General features: G+C 39.4%; 2 protein-coding genes across 13 annotated transcripts in view; one reads left to right on the top strand and one right to left on the bottom strand.

The window, feature by feature from the left end:
• Positions 1-437: 437 nt before the first annotated feature.
• Positions 438-5,979, bottom strand: ANAPC13 (anaphase promoting complex subunit 13). Of its 2 annotated transcripts, none has more exons than XM_061194646.1 (3): positions 5,844-5,979; positions 4,404-4,529; positions 438-619 (listed from the first exon to the last, which is right to left on the bottom strand). In XM_061194646.1, the coding sequence occupies exons 2-3, from the start codon at positions 4,500-4,502 to the stop codon at positions 494-496; spliced, it is 225 nt and encodes a 74-aa protein (XP_061050629.1). In that variant the 5' UTR covers positions 4,503-4,529; positions 5,844-5,979; the 3' UTR covers positions 438-493. The 2 variants fall into 2 exon arrangements, with proteins under 2 accessions (XP_061050629.1, XP_061050630.1); XM_061194647.1 differs by lacking the exon at positions 5,844-5,979 and adding an exon at positions 5,480-5,548.
• CEP63 (centrosomal protein 63) overlaps positions 5,702-23,303 on the top strand; it is an 85,853-nt gene continuing 68,251 nt past the window's right edge. For 2 of the 11 annotated variants that reach the window (XM_061194636.1, XM_061194635.1), the window contains exons 1-3: positions 6,143-6,374; positions 13,771-13,839; positions 14,786-14,963. In XM_061194636.1, coding sequence (XP_061050619.1) covers positions 6,214-6,374; positions 13,771-13,839; positions 14,786-14,963 — 408 coding nt within the window. In that variant the 5' untranslated portion in view covers positions 6,143-6,213. The other 9 variants (XM_061194637.1, XM_061194643.1, XM_061194644.1 and 6 more) reach the window with 9 other exon arrangements.

The raw sequence follows: 23,303 nt of genomic DNA, 5'->3' as shown, positions 1-23,303 counted from the left end.
CCCAGTAGTCAGCGAATGGGCCATCTATATGTCCATTACATCTACAGACTCCACACACACCCACTCAGATGATTCTCAGAATGGGGGTATATGATAAGTTAATTCTCATGTCTGGCTTCGTTGTTCTTCGCCTTTCCCTCTCGTATCTTCAATCACCTGTGTCACAGGACACATATAAGTAGTTGGGAAGTGTTAAACTGACAGTAAAGCAAAATCAGAGTTAAAGGCAAATGTTTAATGAATCATGCTCAAATACTAGCTAGTCAATGAAGAACTTTAGGTTCAAAGGGTCAGATATTCTGCAATCCCAAGAAATCGCAATCAGCTTCTCGTTCTGGTTGTGTATTTTCACATTGCATTTTGTGGCCACAAAATTAGTTGTACATTTTTGAGCGTTGATCTAACACTAAAAGATTCAAATTAGGAGGCTGAAAGAAAACATTTTGTATCTGTGTATTTAAAAAAAATCTGTGGATGAACAAGGAGCCAGGCGTCAGTTTCCAATGGGGGGAACGTTCTCATGGAGGTACTGTAAGGCCAAGTCAGTCCACTTCATTTCTTGTTCTTTAACAGACTCTGTGGTGCCACCATTGTCCTGTTCAGGTTCAGGAAGCTCATTCTGAAAAGGTACAATGGACATTCAGGACGATGTTACACTCTACGTTAACCCCTTACAACTCAAGAGCACTTGGAATTAAAACCTGTGAGTTCCTAGAAACAGGCAGCATAGAAGTGTATCCTAAGGAAAGAGCTAGAATGAAAAAAATGTGAGGAAACATCACAAGTCGCGCTCAAACGTGCCCCATCCGTCTCCAGCCGGGAGTGATGGCATTATGACTCTGGTACTTGTGTGGCAGGCAGCGTGGCAAAAGGCTCAGGACACAGGCTTCTGGGAGCCACTGGGATCCAAGGCCATGACTCCACCATTTGTTGGGTTACTCAGGCAAGGTATTCAGACCCTTGCAGCCTTTGCTTCCTCTTAGGCAATGAGAGAAAAAAGTAGTCATCATCTCACAGGACTGCTGTGAGGGCTAAATGAGGAAATGCAGGTCAGGTGCCCAGCACTGCGTGGGGTATCCAGTGCACGGACTACCTGTCATCCTTACTAGCAGCTAGGAACACTGAAAAAAGCCAATACTAAATCTTTTTTTGGGAAGGCTGCTTTATAGAATACCACATTTGCTGGCATGTTCCTTAAGCACAAGAAAGGTATTCAAAACGATCCTGTATCCAATGTGCCTATATTATAATGGAGGTAGGAGCACTGAAAATGTAACACTATAGATGAGGCTTCCCCCTAGTGGTGGAGCAGGGCAACATAAAACAACATAGCCTACCCGCAACTTTCTTAAAATGGTAAGCCATGGGCCACACTTAGTGTAGAATCTGGGGTAGTTTTCTTATATATTTCCAGCTTTACTGAGATTTAATTTACATATAACATTGTGTAAGTTTAAAATGTACAATGTGATGACTGGATATACATATATATTGTGAAATGATAACTGCAATAAGGCTAGTTAACACATCCATCGCCTTGCATAGTTCACCATTTTTTGGCGTGTGGTGAGAAGTTTTTGATAGTTTCCTTGTATTTTAAATTTAAATTTATTACTACTGGAACTCTGCTTCGTACTAGAATTCACTGATACCAATATATTTCTTTTCAGTTATCTGAATTTAGACTTTTATTTAAGGGTAGCTAACTGTTATTCAATATCCAGACTTACGATTTCCCACTGGACTCCAATGTGCAGTATATGAATACAATAACTTTTTTCCTTCAAAGTGATGTTCAATATGAATAAAATGATTTAATTACAATATGTACAAGTATGTTTGAATCACATCTTGCTCTACAAATACTCAGATTCAAACATACTTGTACAAATTGAAAGGAACTACCATTTTCTCTAAAGCAATACTGCAAAGAGAAAGTTTTGTTTCAATAACTACTTACAGCTGACAAAGCATAAACAAATCCTTGGTTAATCAATTATTTAATTCAGGTATTATTTAATTTTCATCTTGTTCTAAAATAACACGTTTTTCATTTGGTCACTATTATCTCTTGCAATGAATGCCAACATATAAAATTGCATATATGCCTGGAAAACAAACACGAAGTATCATAAAGTATCGTGAACACAACAACCATCTATTGTGGGGTACTGCAAAAATGGCCACAATTCTTTGTAGCCACTCTTATGAAAAGGCACTATTTCCCCAATCTTGCACTGGGACTGATCATGTGACTTCTTGGCCTAGGCTCCATGAAGCCTTGCAGTTTCCTCTCATGCTGCTCTTAGAACCCTAAAATGATTGTGAAGTCTGGGCTAATCTGCTGGATCATGAGACTGTGGCCTAGTCAGCTCATCATCCCAGCCTCCAGCCAGCCTGCTGGCCGACTGCAAAACACCACCAAGTCCAGCAGAGATCAACCGAGCTGGCAAAGATCACAAGATTCTCTCAGCTGAATGACAAAATCATGACATAAATAACGGTTGTTTTAAGCCACTATGTTTTGGGGTTATTTGTTAGGCAGCAGCAAAAGCTAACGACACAAACATTGTCTTAGAATCACAAGTCCTGGGAAAAAACACAGATTAGCAACAGGGCCAGGCTACAACTTGGAAGTCAGCATGGAAATCTACATCTCCCTCAACCCCTTCCACACAAATGGTCCCCAAATCCTGCTATTAGCATGTCCAGAATTCAGCAATTCCCCTCCACTTTCTTGCTTTTGTTTAGGTCCTCCTCCCTTGCCTAGACACTGCATTAGCTTCCTAATTGGTCTCTTTGCCCTATCACTGGCCCCTTTCTCCTTGGCACACATTCTCTAACAATGCTGCTAAACTGATTTTCTAATATATTTGAGCATGGCAGATCTCTACTTTGAAGACCACTCACTCCTGGATATCCTCAGGATGAGGGCTAAGCATGGCATCAAATGCTCCTCTCAAAATTGGGTCCAAGACCAACTTTTCTCCCTACCTTTTATGAGAAGTATATCCTCCATCCACACTGAATTGCCTCATCATCTCCCAAAGCAGTTTAAAACTCTGAGACTTTGCACATCTGTCTCCTCTGCTGGTTGGCCCTTGTCTACCCTCACTAAACCTCTTCCTCCCTATGACCAGCTTAAATGTGATTTTTCTCTCTGAAGCCCTTCCTGATGCCCACCAGGCAATCAGCCACTTCTGACACTACATAGCTGTTCACAACCCTCACTTAGAACACTTACTATTACAATTATTTATTGATATATGTTGCCTCTCTAGACTCTGAGGGGCAGAAACTGTACTTATGTTTACCAAGTCTTAAGGCACACAGTAGGCTTCAAGAATTGCTTGCGGAATGAAGGAACCACCACCGGACAGGATCTGGAGCCTCACAGACTTCGGCGTGAAGTCCAACTTATTGGCTACCAACCTTTGGGCAAGTTCCCCTCTTTGATCCTGTTTCCTTCCTGTACAGTGGGTAGACCACCACCACCCTTGAAGGGTGTTTTAAGGATACAGATAATGTATGTCAGATTTCAACCTTGGTCTATGACACAAAACAGGTATTCAATAAGTGGAGCTATAATTCTCATTATGCTCTTCTGACTATTTTTCTAAACTTGAACTAAGCTGTTACTTGTTGTTACGTGTATTATTCACTGAACATATTACCTCTTATTCTTAGATGAAAATGTAAATGGCAGCAGCACACGGTCTGCCTGCAAGCTCTATTTTATTAACGGCTCTTTGCAATTGGCAGGCTCTAAAGAAAAACAGTCTCTGTTCTCCTTGCTAGGCCTCTGTGACATAAATAGGATTTTTAATAAATATTTATTCAAGCAAAATGTTTTTAGATCACTTATTACGTGAGGTTTAACAAACTCATCTCAGGAGAATTTTCCAGAGGTCAGGAAAGAAAAGAGCGTGATGGTCTAAATGCAAAAGAAGAAAAGCCAGGTCTCTTCCAAATATTTTCCAGGGAACCTAGAATAGGTATGTGTTCTAAAAATGTGAGTTTCTAAAAATGTCAACTGACAAACCACAGGTAGAGAAGAAATAAAGTGCATACGCCACTGCTTCTTGTTCCTCCTCATTGTGTGCATTAAACTTTCACTATTTGGTTTACTAGCTTTTTTGTGGTGGACAGAACATGGCTCAGAAGACCTGGGTTCTAGTTCTGGAATGACCCCCTAACTGAGCTGGTCACGTCAGCCCTCTGAACCACATTTCTCTTCAAATACAAAGTCAAGCTAAATGTTCTCCAGAAGCTTCTAGAGTTAGAGGACTCCGCAGCTTTGATTTCTTTGCCTTACTAGTTTATTTGTCTTGATATCCTACCCCTACTAGGGTCTACCAGATCATACCTTTAACCTATCACCCTCAGCACAAATTACAGCCTACCAGTGGTATTGCAACATCCTCATAAGGCAGCTTGTCTTCTCGCCAAGCATCGTCAATCAAGTCCAAGATCCTTCCATCTCTCTGTACCTCACTGTCCATTCTCCTGCAGCTTTGATCTTGCCAGATCTGTAAGCCAAAAAGATTATTTCTTAAACATGAAGGCTGAGGAGATGATGTAATCCATCAGTAGGATTCTCCAGGCTTTTTAGCCTGAATGTGAATTTTGGCATGATCTCACCCTGGGAAAGACTCATCTCATCTGGGTCAGGTTGCAGTTTATTTATAAGACCATAGTCCCTCCCAGCTGATTTTCCCAGTCACACAGATTCCACCTTTCTGTAAAGTTTTCTCAGATCACTCCAGCTTCAGCACACATTCTGCCCTTGACCGGTTCTTTCTTGTCCTCATGATCCACTAAACAAGTTAGGTCGTCTTTGTGACTGATTGCTCAGGCATTAGTGTTTCCAATTGCTGTGTGTAAATTTTGTATCAACGACTCACCATAGCTTCCCCCAATCTGGCCTCAATCTTTTCCCACCTATCCCTCTTCCAAACACCTCTAACCCTGTCATACTTTCCAACCTTTGCACTTAAAGGTCTCTTTGCCCCATCACTAACACCTACTCTTCCTTCCAATCTCAAAGTTGGGCGTCAGCTCATCGGGGTCAATATCCCATTTCCAGAATTAGGCGCTAAGATGCCTTCACTCTTCAGGAGCTGGAAGGGTGGAAAGCATAAGGCGTGCAATGACCAGGACACGGCCACTGTCCCAAGCACTTTGCCACACTTGCCAGAATAAGCCATTACCACTTTCCTGAACAAAATTTTTTTTACACATGTGGCTATCCCAATGCTTGGAATGCAGTATCTTGTTCCTTTTTTCCCCAGCTAACCCCCAGTCAGTCTAAAAAGTTAGCTCCCAGGTCGCCTCCTGCAGGAACTTTCTCTAAGCGCCAAGGAGAACGCGGTCCCCGCCCCTCCGCGGGCCCCATAGTTCCCTGGGCGCAGTGAATGGTCCCCATCGGAAGCTTGTTACACTGCCCGTCACAGGGTCTTCCCAGACAGGCGGTACGTACGTTCCCCGGGGCAGGGCAGTTTTATCCATCTCTGTTTTAGAGCTCTGCAAACGTGTAGTTACAGTAGCAAAGCTAGAACTTTTCCCGCGCTAAAAATGACCCTCGCAGGCCACCACCATCCGTACAGGTGTGGGAGGCGGCCCCAAAGCCGCGGCTTCCGGCCCGAGGCAGGATATACCAAATGCGGCAGCGGGGGAAGCCCAGGACCGCCGCTCAAGTCCCTTTCCACCTCTCCCGACGTGCGGTAAGGGGAGTGGTTATGAGGATGAGGTGAAGAGAACGGCCTCGGCCAAGAGAAGCAGCATAAGTCCGAACGCGCTGCCGCTTCTCCAAGACCTAGGCTAGGGAGACGGGAAACCCTTACCAGCACCCGGCCCAGCGCGGCACCCGCTTCCACCGGACCACACCCTCCGTGTCACGTGACCGGCACGGTCTTCTCTCCGATCCCCAGATGTGGGTGAGCCCATTTGCAGGCGCGGAGGGGGAGGCAGGGAGGACGTTGCTTCGATTAAAAGTGAGGGGGCAGTGGGCGGAACGAACGTGCAGACGACGGTGGCTGGACGTCAGGTTGGCGGTGACGCGCGTGCGCGCCCCCGGCCGGAGGTAACGGCGGGAAGCTTCGGGGGCGCGCTCGCGGCATCCCCGTAACCGCATGTGCGAACGTCGGACTGGCGAGGGGCGGCAGTGTCCACAGGCAGCCCTGGCTGCGGTGGGGCCGCGGCCCGAGCGGCCGTATGGCCCGGGGCCGGCTTCCTCAGCGGCCCGCTGGCCTCCAGGCTCGACCCCGCCGGCCCGGGTCCGCCCCGGCGCCCCACCCCTCGGCCTCGCGGCGGACGCTCCGCGGACCCGCGAAGGCAGATATGGCCTGCCGCAGCGCACTGTCCGGGCCAGCCAGGTGGTCAGCCCTTCTCCGGAGGCCGGGCCGGCGGGAGGGCTGTGGGGTGGGCGAGCTGCTCATCTTCCCCGAGCGGAGTCGGCCGCGGGCCAGTCTTCCACTTCAGGGGAGAGACCCCCGGCCCAGCCCTCCCGCCTGGGCTGCCTCATCTGGTTAGCTTCCTAACATTGTTGAGACTTAGGTCTTTGATGGCAGGTGATAGCGGTTCATTTATGGGTGGGAAGTTTAGCAAGTTGTAAAAAGTGAGTTGATTTAAAAATCTTAATGTTAGTACATTAGGTACGGAAATGTGGCAGAAATCATGAAGGACTGAAGTTGGGGAACCCTGAACTTATGGATTGCTCCATTCAAATCAGGGATGGGAAATAAATAATGAAGTAAGGGAATAAAAGGAACGGGTTCTTAGAATAATCATGAAGGTATTTGAAGGCAGTAAATCTCGGTTCATAATGTGGTTTTTTTTTTTAATGTTTCTTACAACATCAGGGTAAAGATGAGCTTGCTCTCAGCGACTAGTCTTCATTTATAGTTACAGCACTCTTACTTGCAGAGTAGTTTTCCTTGAGCTTTACAGACGATTCCTAAGCCAGTCTTAACATTTTTTTTCTTCCTTTAATAAAAGCAGTATCGTAGGATTTGTGCCCTGTAGTTATACAGTTCCCCACATGCTTGCATTTAATTTTATTTTCTAGATACGAAGAGGAGATCATAAGGATCATTAGCTACATGTTACCTTCAAATATTTATATTTATATTGATCATAGCTGTAGCTTAATGATATAACAAAGGGTATGTATTTTCTTTAGGTTGATTTTTGTCCTGAGCTTCTTGCCTTTTGACTATATCATTACCAGTGATCAGTATGGTAAGAATGACTGAAATTAAAATGGGTTAGATATTTATAAACATTCAGTTACACTGCTCTTTAAAATGTATTCAGGTTTTAACAATTCTTTATAGTTATTGTATATGTTAATTGTACTGATGCCACTTGCCTCCCATTAAAAGGTAGAACACCTTTGCTTGTTCCTTCCCGTTCTCACTTATGTAGTAGTGGTGGCAGATGGTGACAGCGTCAGTGGTCCACTTTATCAGAGCTTCCTACTTTTAAGCATATGTCAACTTGATTTGAAATTCAGCTAAAGCCAACATTGACCTGGGTTTCAGGAATTGAATTTTCGGTTTTTATGTTACTTTAGGTTTTTTTCCTTCAAGAACTAAGTTTGTGTTTTCAGTTTTACAAAACCACAGTATTGTCATCACATCTATGAAAATTAATAAAAATCCCATAATGTCAATATTCAGCCTGGGTTCAGGTTTCCCCACTTGCCCCATACATGTATTTTTATAAGTAGCTTGTTTGGATCAAAATCCCGTAGAGATCCACGTGTTGCATTGAGTTGATAACACCTTTTCAATCTTTTTTAATATAGCAGTTTCATTGCCTCTCTTTTTTCCCCTAACATTCTAGATTTAGTTGATTGCATCCACATGGTATCCTTTAACTTGTACATCTATTCCCTTTATTCCCTCTAAACTGGTAGTAAGGTCTAGAATTGCACTGTCCAATATAGTAGGTATCAGCCATCAGTGACTATTTAAATGAATTAAAATGAAATAAAGCTAAAAATTTCAGTTCCCTAGTTGCATTGGCCACATTTCAAGGGCCCAATAGTTTGGTGTATATGTAAAATATTTCCATAATTGCGTAAAGTTCTGTTGAACAGCACTGATCTAGAAGCTTGATCAGATTCAACCTTGACTTTTTTTGTGGGGGTGAGGGCAGGGCAAGATTTCATCGGTGGTGCAAAACACTCCAGGGAGGCACATGATGTCTGAGTTTTCTCTCTGTGATGTTAAAATTGAGCATCGTAGTGGGTTCAGGCGTTGTCAGCCCAGTCCATCCATCATGAAATTCTCCATGAGCCTTTCACTTAATGGTGAGATCCTTTCATGGATTTAGGTTGCCTGTATCCACTATTGCATTAGCGGTTGCAGTACGGTGATTTTCTGATTCTATCATTCTTCAGCATTTATTAGCTGGAAATTTTTTGTGAAGAAGAACTTTTTACTTCACCAGCTATTTGACTACCCCACCAGCTATTTGAAATACAGTTTGTATAGGAAAGGCAAGGAAAATGCTTAATTCTTTCCCTCTATATTCAGAGCACAGTAATGAGTTGGTGGCCTAGCAACCTCCAAAGGTAACCATGAGGGTTTTGCCTTTTTTTTTTTTTTTATCATCATGAAATTATAGACTTGAATATATTTAAACTGTTTCAACCTACTGCAGTCTTTTTTTTGGGGGGGGGTTCTCAAGTTGTCCTGTTGTTGGCGAGTGGCAGCCTGTTTAAGTTGGCTTCTGTCCACTTTGATATGACCAGTAAACTTTGAAAGTTTCCTTATTTTCTGGTAAAACATGTTCCTGGCTCATTTAAACATTTCTGGCCACCAAGAATCCCTGGTTCCTTTCAGTGGGAGATGGTGTTTAGAGACCAGTCTGGGTGCTGAAGGTACTCTTGCTACTAGATTGGTCACTGGTTTTAGGATTTACAGTGGCCAAAGTTAGGAAATATGTACATTTTTTAAAAAGAGAAATATCCAGAATTCACACTGATATTTCCAATTTAATTTCATAGTTCTTTTTAAACACGATTTTATATTTGTATCTTTTTCTCTTTTGCCTATTAACATACTTTTTCTGTATTATATATAATGCTTTCAAATTAGTGATACCAATTTTACTATTAACAATATGATTCCTGAGTGATGTTTAGGGTTTCTGTATAGCACGTTTTTGTCCTTAGTATGTATCCCAGTTGGAATATGTACAGTAAAATCGTTGCATTTTAAAACCAATGAAACAAATTGTTATATGGTGAGGCTGCCAACTTGATATATAGTTGATTGTTGATTTATTTCATTTTGTTTCCAATATTTTTCAATACTGCTTTATTTTTTTCCAACTGGATTTGTTTCATTTTATTATAAAACATTAGCATAGTGCCTATAAAACAAGTAGCTGTTAAGGTATACATCCAGACAAGTTTAGCTTCCTATTTTCTCTACCCTGACTATTTCCCTTCCTTATAGGCATCATATTTACCAGCTTTGAGCTTATCCTTCCAGAGGAGCAAATACACTATATATATTATATATTTATATATAATTATATATCCTTAATATATTCTGATATTTATATTATACATAACATATATAATATATAATTTATATGTATGTAATATATATAATATATATCTATAATTTTTTCCCTTTCTTAGGTAAAAAGCAGTGTTTGCATGTACTGTTTTGTATCTTGCTTTTTTCATCTAATATTATATGCCCTGTAGATCCCACCATAGAAGTATGTAGAGGTCATTTTCCCTTTTCACAGCTTCATAGTATTATTCCATTGGTGGATGAATATTCAACTAGTTCCCTGTCGATAGGCATTTGTGTTGTTTCCTACTCTTGCAAATAGTCCTGCAATGTATATCCTTCTGCATGTATGGTTTTGTATTCTTGCCAACATATGTTTGGGATAGATTCCTAGAAGTGGCATTGTTGGATCAAAGGGTAAATGCATATATATCAGTTGCTAAGTATTGCCAGAATTTCCTCTATAGTAGTTGTACCGTTGTACCATTAGTAGTTGTACCGTTTTGCATTCCTGCCTACAGTGTATGTGAATGCCTGTTCCCATAGCCTTGTCATCAGAGTGCATTTTCAAACTTTTAATTTTTCATTAATCTAATACAGAAGAAAGGGTAACTCAGTGTAGTTTAAATTTGTGTTTCTCTTATTGTGAACAAGGTTGAGCATGTTTTCATACATTTAAGGTCATTTGCATTTCTTTTTATGAGAACTCTTTGTTCATATCTTCTGCACATTTTTCTATAGATTTTAATTTTTCCTTCAGTTTTTAGAAGCTCTTTATATATTTGATTAATTAACCCCTTGTGATAAAACTTTCAAATAATGTTGTCATTTATCTTTCAGCTTTGCTTACAGAATTTTTCCCATGTAAAAGTGTATTTTTGTCTACTAAGATTTCTTAGTCTTAGCCCCTTATTCTTTCTGGATTTTGAGTCATAGTTTGGACAGTGTTTTAAAATTTCATTTTTATTTTGGAAAATTTCTTTGATACTTTATCTGATAATTTTTTCCCTTAAATTTAAGTAGGAACCTTTCTGGGCAGTCATAAATGATATTGATTATTTATTGGAGCAGGCACAGTTTATCAGTCATAGTATATCTGTCATAGCCATAGATCTTTGTAATCACAGTAACACCAAGGCAGATAAGGGACAAAGCATTGTTATCTTCCTTTAAATGAGACTTGATGAGTAGGCATATTCCTTCTCTTAGTACACATATCTAACCAGAGTTTTTATTTTCTTCCTGTGTCCCATTTTGTGAGTAATTTGATCTTGGGTGCATACTCTGGATATTTTTCCTGATCTGTAAAATAAAGAGGTTAAATTGGAGCCCTTCGGGTTCTTTCTAGCTCTTAAATTCCAATATGTTAATGAATATCAAAGATTTGCCCATTATTAGATACCCTCTTTGTTTTTTGTTTTTTTTATTTTGGTTGCCCTGGGTCTTCGCTGCGGCACACGGGCTTCTCTAGTTGTGGTGCGCAGGCTTTAGTTGCCCTGCAGCATGTGGGATCTTAGTTTTCCGACCAGGGATTGAACCCGCGTCCCCTGCATTGGAAGGCGGATTCTTAACCCCTGGACCACCAGGGAAGTCCCTAGATAACCTCTTTGGATTCTTTTTTCCCTAAGATTTAAAGTATGTTTTCCCTGCTTCCCAGACTTGGTGAAAAAGCGTGTATTTCCTTTAACCATTTTATTCTGGATTTCACTGATTTAATGTAGTCTTCATTCGACAGGAGAGTTGTAATTATAACTTCTGTTTGTTGATATCTTGGTCTAACTGCAGAAATGATTGAGTGTCCTGTACCAATTGTAGAGCTACACAGTTTCCATTTAACTACATTAACATTTCATGTTAGTGGCAAGGAGTAGCAGATTATCAAACAGTAATTGCTTAAATTTGTATTTATTTGGATAAAGAATAAAATTTATATAATTACCACATGGCACAGGCAAAAAAGAAAGCAAGTGATGTAGTGCATGGAGCTGAATGAGGGTCAGGTTGGTTAGGAAAGGAGTCAGTGATATAGCTATGAGAAACTCGGGTGAGAAAAGTCCACAGAAGATCTGAGTCCTTGCTATTTACCTGATCCTCAGGAATGAGAAATGATGGTGTTCGTCAGCTGCTCGAGGAGATGGTGAAAGTATTGTTAAAAGATCATTACATATTAGTAAGATTATTTTCCACAGAGAATGTTACTGGTTCCTCCCCACCCCATCCCCACCTTTTTTTTTAAAAACAGAGATCTCCTTATCTAAGTCTTAGACCATGATTTTAATTTCTGAAATGGCTATTTTCCCCTATGTGGACTATTTTCACTGTTGTGCTACTGCCACCTGGTGGCCATGGTGGTGACATCATAGTTAAGTTTGTATATTTTTTCCTGTGTCCAGACTTTTCAATTTGGTTTGATTTTGTTTATGCCAAGAACACATTATTAAATCAAAAGAAGATATGCTGATGTATTTTAAGATCTGGAATACTGTAAAATATATAAAGATTGCACATTGGCTGGAACTTAGGAGTCACATTGCCTAGGTTTGAATCCTAGGACTGTGGTTTGTAGTTTACCATAATCAAGTTATTTAACCTTCTGAGCCTCAGTTTCCTCAAAGTAATAGTATTTATGTTTTAAAATTGTTATGAAGATTGAATCTGACAATATAGACAGGCAGAACAGTTGAGTATTCAGTGACTTTTAGCTTCTATTATAAATATTCCTAATTACTAAATAATATCCAGAAAATGTATTATGTATTATATGTTACTAAATCTGTTTCTAATATATATTACTAAGAGTATTTTTTAAGAATAACATGACCTAAAGGAGTATAATTTTACTAATGATAGTTTTGAATAACTGTAGTAGCTCTGTCCTTAGGAAGAGCACTTTCCTACGTATTTAATAAATACCCATGTAGAGTTGTCAGGAGCATGATACAGAATATATGTAATTGGCTATTAGAATCCCATTAAAAAGCTGGAAGAAACCGTGCAGATTATATAGATCATGCTTCTTACTTTATAGAGGCAAAAACTGAAGTCCAAGGACACAAAGCAACTTAGTTGCAGAGCAGGAATCTATCCTGGGTTTCCATCTGCATGGTACTGTGTGAACTATGTACTGCCTCTCAGTTCCCTAGAGTGGATCAAAACACAGAATCTGCGTCATGTTGTAATTGACTGTATCATTGTTTGAAAGAAAGTGGAATAGACCATGAAAGCGTTTTTCTTTAGGTTTTTATTTTGTCTAATGTTGGTGTAATACAAAGGATAAACCAACTGGAAAGAAATCCTCTCTGCCATATTTGTGCATGAATAGTTATTTAGTACTCCTGTTAGTAACTTTAGAAATAGATGCAAATAACATGTAGTGGTTGTATTTTCCAGTCTTCTCATTCTCCTGTGTCTCTGTTTTATCTCCCTTCCCTTCTTTCTCTGCTAGACTCTTCTCTGTAGTTCTCCAGCTATGACCAGTTTGCATGGGGGGGGGGTAGGTGAAAAGGGAGGGGAATTGAGATAAGTTCAGTCAAAAGCATTCAGCACAGGCCAGGTTGAAATGCTACTCTAAGCCCTGGAGCTGCAGGCGTGAAAAAAACTGGTTTTCTACCCTTGAATAGTAGGGGAAAAAGGTGTGCAAAAGGACATTCCCAGGGTGGTGTAACTCCTATGAAAGAACCTGTTAAGGACTAGGAGCAATGAAGTGCAGAGGAGGGAGGGCCCACGTAGCTGCCTCTTAGGTGAGGGAGGGTGTTCTAGGAGCTTCATGGGCCGGTCATCTAGCGGGTGAATAGGATCTCCCATGATGGACCAAGAAGTTGAAGCACAGGGCATTTAACCTTTTTACAATATCTCTTTAAAAGAAGCTACACTTTTCCTCTGACCTCTCATTTTGTTAGTGTCAGTGTTCCTCTGCTGCTAGCAACCCACCTCCACCCAGGCCCACTCTTACATGAGGAAGTAGGGATGTGACAGTGAGGTATTTGACTTCAGTCGTGCAGGGGGAGTGTCAATGGCAATTCAGATCATTTTAAATTGTTGTGTTTTAGTCTGAAATGTGTTTGGTTCTAGTATTTCTTGAAGAGATATTCCTTGACTGCTTCTACAGTCATCTTAAGAAGTGCTGCATTTTCTCATTGTTATTTGTATGCTTTCATTCACATTCTTAAGTTTGTAAGTTGGAATGTTAGAACATAAAAAATGAATTTTCTCCTGACAGAGTTCTTTGCTTTCCCAGTTGCCAAAACAAAGGGGATTTGGTGATGGAGGCTTTGTTGGAAGGAATACAAAATCGAGGACATGATGGGTAAGCTTTGACCTTAAGCTTCTCACTGAGTTTAAAAAGCATGTCTGAGTTATGCCTCTGACCATTTTGTGCTTTGGGTACAGAAGCAGAAGTGTGAGCAGAATCTAAGCTGATCCATGTCGTGTTTGTGGACAGTATCTCTCCTTGGGGTGTTTCCCTCATCTCAGCAGTGTGAAGCTGGATGCTTACCATCATCCCAGTTAAATTTTCTGCTTTTAAAAAGCAAAAGGCTATAGAGGTTTTGTGACACTAAGAACAAATGCTTTTTTTAAAAAAAGTATTTAAGCCTTAGGAGTTATCTCTCTGTGGCCATTCCCGGAAACCTCTGAATCCAATACATCTATGTCCGATTCTGTTTCTACCTTTGTAACATCTGGCATCTCCTGAAACATTGAAGGACATCAGTAAGTTTACAACAATAAGATAGGATGCGGTAAGTTTCTAATAATAAGTTGGAAAGAAATAGTTGCAATAAATTTGGCTCAAGGATGGAGGTTCTTAAAACAGCTCTTAAAATTGTATTGTCATTTTCCCAATAGCCTACTTGTTTCCAAAGCTTTTTATTTTGTTTGACGATCTGAGAATGTGACATATGCTTGCCTGGATTCTTCCTGAAAGCTTCCCTAAAATGTTACAGAAGAGCTAGTTGTTGGTTGTGGAAGTCTCACTCACAAACCAGACTTCAAACATAAACCTTGCATTTGACCAGTTGACTTAGGCTTTAGGTCGGCTACTAGAGGAAGACAAACTTCTGCGGAATAAGTGATCATCTTATGTGAGCATTAAAAGGAAAAGCTCAGAGATCCTGTTCTCTGCTTCTGATAATTTATTTGTTGACACTGTTCCACTTCAGGTAGCTTTACATCTGCTGTATTTTTACATGTGAAAGATGAAAAGCCACTTGGAGATATGTTCTATGTTCTTAAGGGTCTGTCCTTATTTATAGGGGATTTTTGACATCCTGTGAAGCAGAACTACAGGAGCTCATGAAACAGATTGACATAATGGTAGCTCATAAAAAATCTGAGTGGGAAGGACAGACACATGCTCTAGAAACTTGCTTGGACATCCGTGAACGGGAACTTAAGGCTCTCAGGAGTCAGGTGGATATGAAACACAAAGAGGTAAAGCGGATGATTTGCTACTCTTTGATATTTTCACCTTACCTTTTATAATAAATATGTTTCTTAAATATGTGTTGAAGAAAGTATTTAAAAAATTTTGAATTCAATTTATTTAAAACAAAACAAAACACAGTTCACCCATTTCTCCCACCCCCCGATCCAAGCCTTGTCTCTTGCAGCCACCAATCTGTTCTCTATATTTATGAGCTAATTTTTTGTTTGTTTCTGTAGATTCTACATGTAAGGGAGATCATACAATATTTGCCTTTCTTTGTCTGAATTATTTCAGTTAGCGTAATGCCTTCAAGGTCTATCCATGCTGTGGCATATGGCAACTTTTATTTTTTGGCTGAATAATATTCTTTATATATATGTGTGTGTGTGTGTGTGTGTGTGTGTGTGTGTGTGTGTACCACAGTTTCTTTATCCATTCATTCATCAGTAGATACTTAGGTTGTTTCTACATCTTTGTTATTGTAAATAAAGCTGCAGTGAACAGGGGGGTGCATATATCTTATTGAATTAATGTTTTTTTGTTTTCTTCAGATAAATACCCAGAGTGGAATTACTGGATCATATGGTAGTTCTATTTTTAATTTTTTGAGGCATCTCCATACTATTTTCCATAATGGTTGCACCAACTTAACATTCTCACCCAAGTGTACAAGGGTTCCCTTTTGTCCACACCCTTGCCAACACTTGTTATTTGTTGTCTTTTTGATACTAGCCATTCTGCAAGGTGTGAGTTGATATCTCTGTGGTTTTGATATGCATTTCCCAGATGTTCAGTGATGTTGACCATCTTTTTCATGTACCTGTTGGTCATCTGTATGTCTTCTTTGGAAAAATGTCTATTTGGATCTTCTGCCCATTTTTTCAGTGGATAGTTTGTTTTTTTGCTATTGAATTGTAAAAGTTCTTTGTATATTTTGGATATCAGCCCCTTGTCGGATACATGATGTGCAGTTATTTTCTCCCGTTCAATAAGTTGCCTTTTCATGTTGTTGATGATTTACTTTGCTGTGTAGAAGCTTTTTAGTTTGATGTAGTCCCACTTGTGTAGTTTTGCTTTTGCTGCTTTTACTTTTTTTGCTTTTGCTTTTGGTGCAGATTCAAAATATCATCACTAAGACCTATATCAAGGAGCTTACTGCCTATGTTTTCTTCTAGGAGTTTTATGGTTTCAGGTCTTATGTTCAAGTCTTTAATCCATTTTGAGTTAATTTTTGTGAATGGTGTAAGATAGTGGTCCAGCTTCATTCTCTTGCATGTGGCTGTCCAGTTTTCCTAACATCATTTATTGAAGAAACTGTCCTTTCCCCATTGTATATTCTTGGTTTATTTGTCATAAATTAATTGACGATATATGTTGGGTTTATTTCTGGGATCTCTATTCTCTGTTCTATTCTATCGATCTAAGTCTCCGTTTTTATGCCAATATAATACCGTTTGTATGTAATAATAGCCTTATAATATACTTTGAAGTTAGAGAGTGTGGTGCCTCCAGCTTTGTTCTTTCTCAAGATTGCTTTGGCTATTCAGTTCCATGCAAGTTTTAGGATTTTTTGTTTTATTTCTATGAGAAATGCCATTGGAATTTTGATAGGGATTGCACTCAATCTGTAGATTGCTTTGGATAGTATGGCAGTTTTAACAATATTGATTCTTTCAATCCATGAGCATAGAATATCTTTCCATTTATTTGTGTCTTTTTCAGTTTCTTTCATTAATGTCTTGTAGTTTTCCATATACAGATCTTTCACCTCCTTGGTTAAATTTATTCCTAGGTATTTTATTCTTTTTGATGCAGTTGTATATGGGATTGTTTTCTTAATTTCTCTTTTTGATAGTTTGTTATTATTTAAAAAAACAATCGATTTTTGTGTATTGATATTGTATCCAGTAACTTTAATTAGTTCTATTAGTTTGTGATAGAGTCTTTAGGGTTTCCTAGCTATTTTCATGTGATCTGCAAACAGTGAGTTTTACTTCTGCCTTTTCAATTTGGATGACTTTTATTTCTTTTTCTTGCCTAACTATTCTGGCTAGGATTTCCAATACTATGTTGAATAAAAGTGGTAAGAGTGGACATCCTTGTCCTGTTCCTGATCTTAGAGGAAAAGCTTTGAGCTTTTCAGCATTGACTATGATTTAGCTGTAGGCTTGTCATATATGACCTTAATTATGTTGAGGTATGTTTCCTCTATACCTGCTTTTTTGAGAGATTTGAGATTTTATTATAAATGGTTTTAAATTTTGTCAAATGCTTTTTATGCATCTGTTGAGATCATATGATTTTTGTCTTCATTTTGTTAATGAGGTGTATCACATTGACTGATTTACAGATGTTGGACCATCCCTGTATCCCTGGAATAAATTTCACTTCATCATTGTATATGATCCTTTTAATGTGTTGCTGAATTCAGTTTGCTAATATTTTGTTGAGAATTTTTACATCTATGTTCATCGGGGATATTAGCCTGTAAAAAAAAATTTTTTTTGTTTGGTGGCACTCTTGTCTGGTTTTGGTATCAGGCTAATACTGGCCTCATAAAATGTGTTTTGAAAAGATTCCCCTTCTTATATTTTTTGGAAGAATTTGAAAAAGCTTGATATTAATTCTTCTTTGAATGTTTGGTGGAATTCACCAGTGAAGCCATTTGGTCCTGGACTTTTGTTTGTGGAGAGTTTTTTTTACTGAATTGATGTGCTTGCTGGTAAGTGGTCTGTTCAGATTTTCTATTTCGTCATGATTCAGTCTTAGTAGCTTATATGTTTGTCAGAGTTTATCCACTTCTTCTAGTTTGTCCAATTTGTTGGCATGTAATTTTTCATAGTAGTCTATATGATCCTTTGTATTTCTGTGGTGTGGCTTGTAATATCTCCTCTTTCATTTCTGACTTACTTGACTCTTTTCTCTTTTTTTTCTTGGTGAGTCTAGCTAAGGTTTTGTCAATTTTATTTCTCTTTTCACAGAACTAACTCTTAGTTTCATTGATCTTTTCTGTTGTCTTTTTAGTCTCTATTTCATTTATTTCTGCTCTAATTTACTAACTTTGGGCTTTGTTTGTTCTTTTTCTAGTTCCTTAAGGTGTAGTTAGGTTGTTTGTCTGAGGCTTTTCTTGTTTCTTGAGGTAGGTGTTTATCACTATGAACTTCCCTCATAGAACTGTTTTTGCTGCATTCTGTAAATTTTGGCATGTTACATTTCCATTTTGTTTTTCTCAAGGTATTTTTTGATTTCTCTTTTGATTTCTTCTTTGCCCATTGGTTATTCAGTAGCATGTTATTTAATCTCCACATATTTGTATATTTCCCATTTTTCTTCGTGTAATTTCTCATTTCATGCCACTGTGGTTGGAAAAGATACTTGATATGATTGCAGTCTTCTTAAATTTATTAAGACTTGATCTGTGGCCTAACATATGATCTGTCTTGGAAGATGTTCCATATACACTTGAGAAGAATGTATATTGTGTTGCTTTTGGATAGAATGTTCTATAAATATGTGTTAAGTCCATCTGGTTTAATATGTTGTTTAAGGCTGATGTCTCCTTATTGATTTTCTGTCTGGATGATCTTTCCATTGATGTAAGTGGGATATTAAAGTTCCCTACCATTACTGTATTGCTGGCTATGTCTCCCTTTAGGTCTGTTAATAATTGTGCTACATGTTTAGGTGCTCCTATGTTGGCTGCATAAAGATTTACAAATGTTATATCCTCTCATTGGATTAACCCCTTTATCATTATGTAATGTCTTCTTTGTCTCTTATTAAAGCATTTGTATTAAAGTCTTTTTTGTGTGTGTGTGATATAAGTATAGCTACTCCATCTTTCTTTTCCATTTCCATTTGCATGGAATCTCTTTTCCCATCCCTTCACTTTCAGTCTGTGTCCTTATATCTAAATTGTATCTCTTACAGGCAGCATATATAGGTGTGTCTTGCTTTTTATTCCTTCAGCCACTCTATGTCTTTTTGTTGGAGAATTTAGTCCATTTACATTTGAAGTTATTATTATGGGTATGTGCTTATTGCCATTTTGTTAATTGTTTTCTAGCAGTTTTTGTAGTTTTTCTCTGTTCCTTTTTTCTTCTCTTGCTCTCTTCCTTTGTGGTTTGATGACTTTCTTTAGTGGCATGCTTATGTTCCTTTCTCTTTCTCTTTTGTGTATTTATTCTAGGTTTTTGCTTTGTGGTTGCCGTGAGTCTTACACTTAACAACTTATATCTATAACAGTCTATTTTAAGTTGATAACATCTTAAGTTTGATCCCATTCTAAAGCTCAACATTTACTCTCATGTTTTATGTTTTTGATGTCACATTTTATGTATTTTTACCTTGTGTATCTTTTAGCTAATTATTGTAATCATAGTTCTGTCTTTTAACCTTTATACTAGCTTTATTAGTGATTAATCCACTACCTTCACTATATATTTACTTTTCCAGTGAGATTTATCCTTTCATATGTGTTCTTGTTACTAATTAGCATCCTTTCTTTCAGCTTAAAGAAGTTCCTGTAAAATTTCTTGTCAGGCCAGTTTAGTTTAGTGGTGGTGAACTCCTTTAACTTTTGCTTCTCTGGAAAACTTGTTATCTCTTCTTCAATTCTGAATGAAAACTTTGCTCAGTAGAGTATTCTTGGTTGGAAGTTTTCTTCTTTCAGCACTTTGAATGTATCATGCTTTCTGGCCTGCAAAGTTTGTGCTGAAAAATCTGCTGATAGTTTTATGAGGGTTCCCTTGTATAGAACTAGTTGTTTATCTTCTGCTTCTTTTAAGATTCTCTCCTTGTCTTTAACTTTTGACATTTTAATTATAATGTGTCTTGGTGTGGGTCTCTTTGGTAGCATCTTTTTTGGGACTCTCAGGGCTTCCTGGATCTGGACGTCTGTTTCCTTCCCCAAGTTAGGGAAGTTTTCAGCCATTATATTTTCAAATAAGTTTTCTGCCCCTTTCTCTCTTCTCCTTCTGGGAGCCCTATAAAGTAAATGTTAGTCTGTTTGATGTTGTTCCATAAATTCCTTTTTTCATTCTTTTTTCTTTCTGCTGCTCTGATCGGGTAAGTTCCACTGCTTTGTCCCTGAGTTGACTGATATTTTCTTCTGCTTCATCTAGTCTGCTGTTGAACCCCTCTAGTGTATTTTTTTCAGTTCAGTTATTACATTCTTTGGCTCTGTGACTTCTATTTGGTACTTTCTTATAATTTTTCATCTCTTTGTTGAAGTTCTCACTGTGTTCATGTGACTTCTATTTGGTACTTTCTCATATTTTTTCATCTCTTTGTTGAAGTTCTCACTGTGTTCATCCATTCTTCTCCCCATCTTTATGACCATTACTTTGAACTCTTTATCAGGTAAATTACAGATCTCCATTTCATTAAGATTTTTTCTGAGGTTTATCTTATTCTTTCATTTGGAACGTATTCCTCTGTTTCTTCATTTTGCTCGACTCTCTGTTGGTTTCTGTACAGTAGATGAAACAACCACTTCTTCCGGTCTTGATCGAGTGGCCTTGTGTAGGAGATGAACCTTGTTATTCAACCCTGCGTCAGCTCCTGGTTGTCTCTCAAACCTCTGTGCTTGTCCAGGCAGCCTATTATATTTTTAGTAGCTCCCAGTAGTTGAGGATGTACCAAAACCTGTCACTGTCCCAGAGTGGAGGATCTCAGCACCTAGATTCAGGTTGACTGGAAGCTGGACCCTCAGGCAGCAGCTTTTAAAGTATGCAAATATATACAGTTCTGAGGGGCTGTGAGGGTAGGCCACATTGGTCCTCAGAGCCAGGTGATCTGGAGGTGTCCACTATGTGGGCTCCAGATGAACTATTTTCTGGGTGATACTGATGGGTTGGAGCAAGGCAGAGGGAGAGTGCCTAGATGGCGTCCACAGCCTATGTTCCTTGATAGCAACTCCGTAGGCCACTAAATGTGAGCCAAACCTGAAGCCTGCTCCTCAGGCCGAAGGCCCAAGACAAGTAAAGAGGACTCTTTCACAGAAACCCTAGGGAGTGTGCTTCATTCTGCTTTCTGTGCAGTGCCTTGGGGGTGGTAGCCTGCCAAGAACTATCCCTCTGATTGCCATAGTCTTGTGGGATCCAGGAATGCAAATCCCTTCAGTCACCTAGAGCTAGGTAATCGAGGGGAGTCCCCTGGGCACCAGCCACATGTATAGCTACCCTCCAGGAGACACTGGTGCACTAGAGGCAGCAGAGTGTGAGAGCAAAGGTAGCGCCTGCCCTCCAAGGTCTCTGGAAAGGATTGCAGTCAACTCCAAGATGCATGCCTAATCAGAAGCTTGCCCCTTAGTTAGCAGTCAGGGTGATCAGTTAATAGTCTCCCTTCGCAGAAAGATTGAGCTCCTGGGTCTCTTGCCTTTGCTGTGCCCTCAGGGTTGTAGCTGTTTAAGAACTCTTTCTCCTTGGGCTACAGTCCTGTAGGACCCATGAGTATAAGCCCCACTGACCACCAGAGCCAATTGATGTAGAGGTGTTCCCTAGCATCAGTCACAGAAATCCAGGCACCAGACAGGGGCATGAGCTCCTTTCTGGGTGACACCAATTATTACAGTTCCTTGGGACCCAGAACACAAGCTCCCCTGGCCTCCAGAGCCAGGTAACCAAGATCATATCCTGGGTAGCAGCTGTAAAAGTCAGGACACCTGATGTGTGTAAAAGCTCCCTTCTCAGAGATACTGGTGCTCTGGAGCACAGCAAAGGCAGTGCCTGCCAGTCTTTGTTCCCAGAGTGTTCCAGCAGGCTCCTAGATGTGTGTGTTGAACTAGATGCCTGCCCCTCTGATGGAGGTTTTAATATAAGCAGGTGAGCCTTATTCACTTTAAGTCTAAGCATGATTGGCTGCCTCTGAGCTGGACTCTGGGGTGGGTGAGTCTAAGCACATGAGCCCTCTAAGAGGTGTTTCTCATCACTATCATTTTGTGGGTCTTGGGACACAAGACCCATTGGTTTTCAAAAATTAGATGTTTTGGGGGCTTATCTCTCAAATGCATGTCTTAAAAGCTGGGGTGCCCAATGTGGGGTTTGAACCCTTTGCTCCTCAGGGAGTTTTGAGTTCCCTTCTGGTTGTTGGTTGCTATACCAGGGGTGAGGTTTATGGTGAGATTGTGTCCCCATCTCCCCTACAGGCTTTTGTATGGTTTTCTTCTCTTTTACCCAATGTGTGGTCATCACTCAGCCAGGCTTTAGGTTCTTTTTTCGAGAAGAAATTATTCCATATTTAGCTGTAGATCCAGTGAGTCTGTCGGAGGAGGTGAGTTCAGGATCTTCCTACATTACCATCTTGAACTGGTGATACTGTCTTTTTCATAATGCAAAGAAAGCATTTGTGTGTCAAATTCTGATGGTTTCTTTCGGAAGAAGAATTCATTGGTGAAAATGCATAAGAATAGTAATATTTATTTCAAGGATCATGTTACCTTGGTCACATGGAATACATACAATAACTTCTTTAAGAAAATGTAAAGGGTGTCACATGATTTTTGTAAAAACCTTCATTCTATTACATGCCTATGATAATAATCACCGAGTTTAGCGAACGTTGTTTTTGGCCTCATTGTATGACTAGTGTAAAAAGTTAAGCCCCAAATTCAATAATTGGCTTCTTTTGGTTAGGTTTAAAATAAAATTCAGAAAACTCTTCTTAAAAAATTTATATTTGCACTTGTTGACAATTAGGGAAAAAGAAAGAAAAGAGGAAAATAAATATTATTTGCGATCTCATCACCCAATGTTATTGGTGATTTGGGGGAAAAGTTTAATAACATTTGCTAATTGATTTCTCTTAATTTAGCTGGCACAGTGAAAAGAACATTGAATATTGGAAGGGAAGCAGAAAGCATATGTAAGTGCAAGAATTGCCCCTAAATTTCTGGCATCAATGTTGATCTCAGAAGGATTGGAAGAGTTGTAGGGAAACACTGGTCCCAAGCCCCACTTAGATGGGCTTTCCTACCAGTAGGATCACCACTCATTAGTGCTGTCATTCAGCTTCTTCAGGGGTGCTTCTGTGAGTGGTAGATTCTGTTGATGATACTCACGTATCAAGAATATTTTAGAAATGTTTCATGTCACAAGGAAAGAGTTAGGCTTCATAAAGTGTTTCTTTCCTTGTCAAGAGAATCTCTCAGTTGGCCATGTGCACTTTGGGTCAAAGCAGTACAGTTGACCCTTGAACAACGTGGGGGTTGGGGGCATCGACCCCAATGCACTCGAAAATCCACATATAACTTTACAGTCAATCCTCCTTATCTGAGATTCCACATTCATGAATTCATGTAGTACTGTAGTATTTATTGAAAAAAAAATCCGTATATAAGTGGACTC

Source organism: Eubalaena glacialis, chromosome 6, assembly GCF_028564815.1.
Source record: "Eubalaena glacialis isolate mEubGla1 chromosome 6, mEubGla1.1.hap2.+ XY, whole genome shotgun sequence".
Lineage (NCBI taxonomy): Eukaryota > Metazoa > Chordata > Mammalia > Artiodactyla > Balaenidae > Eubalaena > Eubalaena glacialis.
This window is presented reverse-complemented; position numbering and strand designations above follow the sequence as displayed.

Bases quoted from the DNA above. Each gene is read 5' to 3' on its own strand.
- ANAPC13 (XM_061194646.1), bottom strand. From the start codon at position 4,502: ATGGACAGTGAGGTACAGAGAGATGGAAGGATCTTGGACTTGATTGAC. The intron at 620-4,403 runs GTAGGCTGTAAT...GTACCTTTTCAG, and splicing joins AGGATGTTGCAATACCACTG to AATGAGCTTCCTGAACCTGA.